Source organism: Sinocyclocheilus grahami, unplaced genomic scaffold (genome assembly GCF_001515645.1).
Source record: "Sinocyclocheilus grahami isolate Dianchi unplaced genomic scaffold, SAMN03320097.WGS_v1.1 scaffold86.1, whole genome shotgun sequence".
Classification (NCBI taxonomy): domain Eukaryota; kingdom Metazoa; phylum Chordata; class Actinopteri; order Cypriniformes; family Cyprinidae; genus Sinocyclocheilus; species Sinocyclocheilus grahami.
In genome coordinates, this window is record NW_015505265.1 from 1,033,976 (window position 1) to 1,043,037 (window position 9,062).

The window sequence follows — 9,062 nt, forward strand, 5'->3', positions numbered from 1 at the left end:
TGAGTTTTAATAATTTAACGGTCAGGTCTCGTTTTAGACTACCATTACTAGTTTGTAAAGAATATGGTGAAGTGATATGAAAGTGTAGTTGTCAATAAGCAGTTATAGAAAATAACACACAGCAACATCTGTCAGTCCTTTACAAAGCAACAATGTTGTGTTATTTAAGGCACAACAATTATATAAAGTGGCAAAAGTGTGTAGGAGTTAGCCGAAAACTTACTCTGTGGTTTTGGAGGAGGGTGTGCAATGTTGAGTGTTTCTAGACACTCTCTGAGGGTCCGCACTGGAGGGTCGGATGGGTAGTGGGGGTTGCAACCCTTGACTGTCTGCATTAGTAACAGTGGTGGGCTGAGAAATCCATGGGCTTGGGGTGTTCTGTTACCACACAGACAAACATACAGTGTTTCATACAAATTTATAGGACCTGTTTTGGTTTGATATAGAGATTAATCTCTATCTATCAAAGGACATCAAAGCTTAGAGAGATAATATGAAATAAAATTAGAAATAAAATTAAACAGTGTGTAAGGACATAAGTCAATCCCTTCCAATACAAGAGAATTCTTTGTGTGTACACTCTCACACACATTGAGAAACACAATCTTGTTTAGGCCTATTTCCATAGTACACATAAAGATGAATAGTGGTTAACAGACAACTCAAGGATGTCCTCATGATAGCATATGAATAAAATAAAGGGGGGGAGAGTCTGCTGCCTGGATGACTTTCTTTTAGTTCATCATTCTTTTCATTGCTTGCGGTAGCTTTCTTTTTTATTTTCTTGTTCCCTAGTCTCCTGTCCATCTCTATTCAGCCTGTCACAATTCAAACAACCCACTGCAATATACGTCCATAATACCATAACCTGCCTCTTGATGCTTTGTCTTGGCTTAAAAACTAAACCAGACAATATTACACAATCGTCACTGACTTGCATGACATCCTTATAAAATCCAGAGGAGCCAGCATAATACCCACTATATCTCCAGCAGAATTAGCAGAAAGGGAGCTCTCTTCCAGTATGCACACCTCAGGGGATATGCTCTGCTTCGTCTAGACTTCTCCCTGACAATATGAGGTTTAGCTATGATCTCATAAGTACCATAACAACTACACAATTATCATAATCTGTATACATAACAACGCCATGAATAACACAAAGCATGTGCTACCAATACAACCTGTTGGAGTGCTTACAACCTATTTTGACTTGAAAAGACTTGAAAGGATAGTTCACACAAAAATGAAAATTCTGTCATTAATTACCCTCATATCGTCCCAAACCTGTAAGACATTTGTTCATCTTCAAAACACAAATTAAGATGACTTTTTAATGAAACCCGAGAGCTTTCAGACCCTGCATAGACAGCAACGCAACTGCCACATTCAAGGCCCAGAAAGATAGTAAGGACATCATTAAATTATGTTTCTTCTCTATGCCCCGCCTTTCTGAAACACGCCGATTTTTACAAAGCTCATCGTTCTGAAAAGCAAGGTATACACTGATTGGCCAGCTATGCAGTGTGTTGTGATTGGCTGAATACCTCAAGCGTGTGACGGAATACTGTGTTTCCGTGTGTCCCGGAACATCAAAACGAATTAATTAACTAGACAAAACTAATAAAACCCATTACAAATGAGGCATTTGTTGCATCCAGTGGGCACATAATTACTGATTATAATGACTTATACTGTGTTTTTACACGTTGCATTGTGTATTGCGCGACGTAAACATAAAACCATGTCTGCATTTGTGATCGGAGAAATGACAAACAACAAGCGCTACTCTACACTGCTCAAAACTCGCGTTTGAATCATCAGTGGCAAATTCTTTAAATATAAAAAACATACTTACAGGCTGTGAGTCAGAAGCGCCAGACTGTCCTTGCAAAGTTGGAACTGCCCCACTTCATAGAAACAGCCTTTGAGCACAGACGCATCGTAGGCTACTCTGCAGGTTCAGGAAACAGTCCTCCATAAAATGTGCTGCAAACATCTGAATATTTGGGTTGAACTGTTCTGGAGCAGTGTTGTAAATACAACTTAACCACTGATTTTTAGTTGTGTCCTCGTTTGGAAGGCCAATCAAAGTAGTTTCGCTTTCACAACGAAACACACACCGGCTTGAGTGAGCGGAGGCCGGCGGGCTTGAGTCAACCACATGTGACGACCCCGGGCTGGACTCCGCTTCGTCCACGGTGAAAGCCGATCCGGCGATCCACAGCGCGAAGTTGATGTATTTCCTCAGCGACCAGCACGGATCAGCTCTAGGCATGACGAAGCGGATATCGTCCTCTTTTGGAAGGCCAAACAAAGTAGTTTAGCTTTCACAATGAAACACAGCATCGCCACAACATGGTGCCGGCGGCAACAATACTACAGCAAGAATAAAAGTTACGTCTTCATTCTTTGCGTGAACATTTGGGCGGTGTTACGCCCTCCTATGTTATTTTAGGAGGGCGTGGACAAGTCTTAACTTTTATAAAAGAATATCTCTTTGGATTTGAGACTTTAGTCTTTGCAACTTTACAGATCTTCTTTGTGCACCAAGAGCTTGTAACACTCCAAAGAGAAAGGAAAATTTGAAATCGCATCATATGACCCCTTTAAAATAACCCATGTGACATCAGTGGTTCAAACGTAATTTTATGAAGCTACGAGAATATTTTTTGTGTGCAAAGAAAACAAAAAAACAACAACTTTATTCAACAATTTTTCTTTTCCGCATCAGTGTCCACCGCCATCACGACAGTACCACGACACATGGGTGTGCATTCCTCTGCTTGAAAACAAGCCACAGCGCATATGTATTCTACGTCAGAACACTGGCTCCTCCATCAGCAGCACCACAAGCATGCATCGTGTTACTGTTGCGGAAGAGAACAACTGTTGAATAAAATTGTTATTTCTGTTTCCTTTGCGCACAAAAAGTATTCTTGTAGCTTTATAAAATTACAGCTGAACAACTAATGTCACATTAAATATTTTAATGATGTCCTTTCTACCTTTCATGGCCTTGAATGTGTCAGTTGCGTTTCTGTCTATGCAGGGTCAGAAAGCTCTCACATTTCATCAAAAATATCTTAATTTGTTTCCCGAAGATGAAAAAAGGTCTTACAGGTTTGGAAAGACATGTGGGTAATTAATGACAAAATTTTCATTTTTGGGTAAACATTCCTTTTAAAAATCCACTATAGTGTTAATTTTTAAAAAAAATTGCTATGACTGTCTATGATCCGCCTATATCCATGTAGGGTTGCTGGGATGCCAATGAAGGCAGAGAAACACCCAGGATTGATGGGCAGACCATCACAGGGCAAACACACAGAGACATCCAACTCACATCTACAGATAATTCAGTGTCCAATTCACCTATCCTTCATGTCTGTGGATCGTGGGGGGAACTCTGAGAAAACATGCAAACACCACACCGAAAGGCCTTCTGGCTACCTACTGAGCCACCGTGTCACCCACAGGAGTCATAGGAGCCCTCAAACCCAGTTCCTCACAAGCTCTTTATATGTCAGAGCAACAAACTGCCACAGCTCTTAATGGGCTTAATATCTTAACTGACTCCAGAATCTGGGATGTGCATGCTAGAATTGTGTGAGGACACTTACACTCCTCACGCTGCTGTCAGAGATGCCAGCACCATCTGGGTGTGTCCATTTGGATGCTTGCAGGCCCAATCCAGGGTAGCTATGGGCTCCGTTGGGGAAAGGAGGCCACAGGAGGGGATAGAGACCAAGAGGTGCCAGAGGAGCTGCACCAGAGGTCTGGCCCAGGAGAGACAGGTTACCTGGAAGGGCCAAAGGATGATGGGGAAGTCCCAGGGCTCCGATACGAGGATGTCCAGACAAGAGTGCAGGAGGCAGGAGGGACGGGAGGAGGTGCGGATGAGGGATGGTTGAGTGGGGTGTGCTCAGGGAGCAGAGGGGAGGCTGGGAGTGGAGGGGAATGGGTGAGAGGTGTGCAGGGTGAGGGGAGGGACTCAGTAGCTTGCTATGGGAGGAAGCTGGGGTAAGGCTGGGAGAGCTGGAGGAGGGAGAAGGTGTCTTCAGGTGGTGTTTGGGGTTTGGGGGCGTGTGAGGGGGCTGAATGTAGGTGGAGTGGGCCTCAAGCTCTGTCCTGATTAGTGCAGGGTCTCTGTAGATAGTGAAGGGCTCCTTCCTGCCCACAATGAGGGGACTTTTGTTGGACTTGTCAGGAGTGGGAGTGCGATTAAGCGTACGGGAAGGAGAATGTGTTGGGGTTCTGGATCGGTTTGGGGTTGGAGAAGGGGTCTGAATTAGGACTGGAGTTGTGGAGCAGGTCACTTTGGGATTGGGTGCCATTTTAAGGCCGCTAAGAGTTCTGTCCATAGATTTAGCCAAAGGAGCAGCATCCTTCAACAGGCCAATCTCTAGAGATGCACTCTGCTTCTGCCTGGACGTCTCCCGTACAGTCTGAGGCTTAAATATGATCTCAGGAGAGGAGCAAGGACTGGTGGGCACACTAGGCTTGTGGGTAGCTTCCAAGGAAGTTACAGGTCCATATTCTGCATTCACAGTTGCTGGAGAACAACTCTGTTTAGAATCCACATCCTCCTCTTTGTTGCAAGGTATGACTGGAGAACAAGGCGGTGGTCCTCTAGGCTCCTCTTTTACTGGCACTGCATTGTCACTGCTGGCTTCAGAATGGGGAAATTCTGACCTCCTGACCTCTGATTGGTTTAACTCTGACCCCCTAGGCTCTGCGTGGGTGAACTCTGACCCTTTGACCTCTGAATCATTCGTCGACATCTCGTGCTCAGCCTCTGCTCCTTCACACTCCAGAGGTGATGCGTGTAGCAGCACACATGTGGCTTCCATGGAGACCAGCTGCTCACTCTCTTGGGACGCCAAAAGTGCAGACACGGCCTCCGAGTCCTCTCGAGACGCCCCCTCGCTCCTGTCCTCTATTTCTGTCATCCCTCCATCGCCTTTCTCTTCTGATTTCCCACCAGTAACAAGAGCACCAGACTCCGGTGCATCTGTGTTCCTGAATGCTCCGTTAAAGGATGCACTAGGGGAAACAGATGGAGAAGTTTTTCCCGTTTTCTGAGTCTTGCTCTCTCCTAATTGGTTAGGCGAAGGTTCCCCGCCTCTATGGGAGGGGTGAACCTCACAGTCCAATGGCCTCTTTGAAGTGTAACGCTGTTTCAGCTGTCTCTTTGATCCTGAATCCGAGGATGAATCCTGCACTCTGCAGCTGGAATTTTCGGAATCGCTGTTCTCTGACAGGTCGGACACACTGCCTGCTTTCAACCTCTTTAACCCACATCTATTTCTCTGCTTGTCATCTTGTTCCTCATCTTCTTTCCTCCTTTTTCTCTCACCATTGCTGTTTTTAGATTTGGAAGAATCTAAAAAATAACAGATCAATAATACTGATTTAGAAAAAGCTACACAGCTACTGTACATGAAAGATTCTCATTAACACTTTGTAAAAATCAACACTCTGTATCAAGCTGCCATAAATCTGAATCCAGCTAAATGTAATTTAACACCGATAGAGCTCCTAATATCATTATAATCATTATCCATGGCTACAGCTCACCTCTTGCCTCATCACTCCTCTTTTCAACTCTCATGCCTTCTTTTTCATCCTCTTCCATGCTGCAGTTCTGTGTGCTCATCTCAGACTGCTGCTGCACTGGCCTGGAGCTGCACACCTTCAGCAAAGAGACAGAGTGTGTTTTTTAACTAGAGGATGTAAAAGTATACTGCTGTGATGCATTTGGAAGTGTTTTAAAGTCTCTACCTGGTCATTTGTTGTGTTGTTTGATATGCTTCCTGTGCCCTGGAAGCAGATTTAAAAGAGGTAATGAAGACACAAACACAAACATTTACTTGACATCTAAATGAGGACATACCATAGACTGCTACTGCTATATAATTAGTCATATTTACCATATTTTTGAGGACAATTTCGTCCTGCAATTAGTATGTGCACACATATACAAAAATGAATGTCTTCACTCACAAGAAAAATCCTATTGATCTTGGTGATATGTGCTTTGCGTTTTGAGTTGTCTCCCATCAGCGAGGAGTGGGTGATATCGTCTAGCAACATCATCTGAACCAGTGACGGATCTACATTCATCTCCCGAACCTTTTGAAGAAAAAAAAATAACCTTCATATAAAACACATTTTTACATAATCTTACTATGCACAGCCTGATATATGTGTGTTTATATGTGTGTTTATGTGGTCTCACCTGGTCAGTCATGACAGCTACAGTTCTGTTGTTCTGGTCGTGATGTGTGATGACTCCAGACAGCCACTGGGCTTTGGACTCCAGTCTGAACACTTTTACTCTCAGGCCCTTTAGAGAACAAGCACCTGTCGCACAAAAGCAAATTTCACACATATTAAAGAACTACCACTCACAACACTAATCTAACAAAACAATCGCACTCTAATCCTCAAATCACAATTGAAATCAAATTATAAACACACTCATGACACGTTAGTTCTTAAATTAATCAAATCCTTATTTGAGCCTAGTTTGACCCATAAAATGAACAATATATAGTATGATGTGGCAGCATTGTGCTTCACATTATTGCACCATTAAGGTAAACAAATTATGTAACTTGGCAGAAGAATTAGTTCCAATTATTATCAATAAAATTAATTATTAATCAAACTTGGTTGTCTTTTTTCACATTTCTGTTGTGACTTGTTAACTATTTGCATTGTTTTCATCCTAAAAATTCATTCTCAGAATTGGAAATAACCCTGTAATGCATGGCATCTTGTGGCTATTTGCCATCTTCTAAAAATGCTTCAGACGTAAACTTTAATTGAATAAGCCACAATTAAAAATGTGATGAATGTGATTTTGATTCTACATGAATGTCAACTTAACCATGAACAGCCACATTCTATTTGCAACTATTTGCATCACATTCACATTGCATCTAAACCAGACACGATGCAGTATGATTCTAGTGACAAGAAATTTGCCTATAAATACGACATAACAAGCCATTACAAAATCAATCATACATCTTCCAGCCAATAAGCAAGCGCTGTCTTGCACTCACCACAAAATGAGTATATACTTTAATAAAACCTAAACCATTTCATATTCATTTGCTATGTATTTAAATACAACTTTTATCATGGAACATACTTTTTTGTTCACAGTGTTGGGGAATAACTAGTTACATGTAATGGTGCTACGTAATTTAATTACAAAATAAATATAACTGTAATCCGTTACAGTAATCCGTCCCAAATTGCATTGACTGCTCTAAAACATGAGACACCAATGTTTCAGGAGTTTAGGACAGAATAGGACACATGCTTATTTGATCACTGTTTTATTTCCTATTTGGGTTTATGTATAGTAGGGCTGCACGATGTTGGAAAAAAACTCACATTGCGATATTTAGTTTTTTCTGCAATATATTGCGATATGAAAAAAAAATAAAAAAATAAATAAAAAAATTCACCAGATGACTTGAATAGGTCTATTTGGAAAAAAAAAAAAAATCAATGATTGGGGTGATTTTGTAGGTGAGTAAATCAGCATAGAAAATAAACAAATTACAAGCATAGATAAATATAATAGGACAAAGATACAAATGAAATGAACAGTGCTTTAAATTTTTCAGGTAAGTCTAACAGTATTCAGGTACAGAAATTGAATAATCAAATGTAAAATAACACTACAAAGTCTTCACTGTATAAATTAAATCTAATAAATATGTGTTAAAGCTACAAAATTTTCTCACACATCCATTTTCTTTGTCAATTGTTTACCTTCACCTAAGCCATAAGCAACTGTGTTTACAAGGATACTTGCAGAGACATGCATTCTGACAATTTCGCGCATACGTGTCATTTATAGACGCGGAAGTGAACGGAATTCAGAGTTCACGTGCATCTGCGTGGCTCTACACTGGACGCGAGCGGCGCGGTGCGACAAATCCCCGACAGTAAACTGATGCCGTGTTCTATTTATGACGTACTGACACACAGTTCAAATGATGGTCGCTTTGTCGCACCCTAGACAGACTTTATTGCGGCGCGGGGCGGCACGACACGACAGATTTCGCGTCCAGTGACATGGTGTCTGTGTGTGAGCAAAGAAAACGATCAGTATAAATATAACGGTCAGTATACTAAACAACGCACATCCTGCGATGTGACTATCGTGGATGCACACATCGCGATATCTCGATGCTGAAACGATATATCGTGCAGCCCTAATGTATAGGCTTTATTTATTTTAAGATTAACTGTTTTTTCCAATGCATTGATAGATGCCAGTGTTTCCTCTCATAGCTATGCAAAGATTTGATTTTAAAAACAGTGTCATAGCTATTAAACTACCTCTTGTTATGACTTTAAATCTGTATTTAACCTCAGAAATGTGTCAAAGTAAAAAGAGGTGCTAATGTCTGATTTGGTGCCATTTGTGCTTTAAAATTACTAGGGATACGTAATGCTATTTTTATCGGATCGGGTATCGGTCAGAGAGGGCCGATCCAAATCCAAGATTTTTTTTTGATTGTGCGAATTATTCTGTGTTACTTCTGAAGCCATACGATAGCTTAATGTGAGCTACATACACTGAACAAAATTATAAACGCAACACTTTTGTTTTTGCCCCCATTTGTCATGAGCTGAACTCAAAGATCTAAGACTTTTTCTATGTACACAAAAGGCCTATTTCTCTCAAATATTGTTCACAAATCTGTCTAAATCTGTGTTAGTGAGCACTTCTCCTTTGCCGAGATAATCCATCCACCTCACAAGTGTGGCATATCAAGATGCTGATTAGACAGCATGATTATTGCACAGTTGCAAGCATGATTATTGCTGGCCACAATAAAAGGCCACTCTAAAATGAGCGGTTTTACTGTATTGGGGGGTCTGGGGGGGGGGTCCGAAAGCCAGTCAGTATCTGGTGTGACCACCATTTGCCTCACGCAGTGCAACACATCTCCTTCGCATAGAGTTGATCAGGTTGTTGATTGTGGCCTGTGGAATGTTGGTCCACTCCTCTTCAATAGCTGTGCGAAGTT

At 41.5% G+C, this 9,062-nt stretch overlaps 1 protein-coding gene across 2 annotated transcripts in view; it reads right to left on the reverse strand.

The window, feature by feature from the left end:
• Window positions 1-9,062, reverse strand: part of jmjd1ca (jumonji domain containing 1Ca) — a 90,221-nt gene that overhangs the window by 12,653 nt on the left and 68,506 nt on the right. For both annotated transcript variants that reach the window (XM_016274374.1, XM_016274373.1), the window contains exons 5-10: window positions 6,242-6,366; window positions 6,007-6,135; window positions 5,785-5,823; window positions 5,581-5,695; window positions 3,624-5,386; window positions 224-378 (exon numbers count right to left, since the gene is read on the reverse strand). In XM_016274374.1, the coding sequence (XP_016129860.1) occupies window positions 224-378; window positions 3,624-5,386; window positions 5,581-5,695; window positions 5,785-5,823; window positions 6,007-6,135; window positions 6,242-6,366 (2,326 nt within the window). The remainder of the gene's footprint in view (window positions 1-223; window positions 379-3,623; window positions 5,387-5,580; window positions 5,696-5,784; window positions 5,824-6,006; window positions 6,136-6,241; window positions 6,367-9,062) is intronic.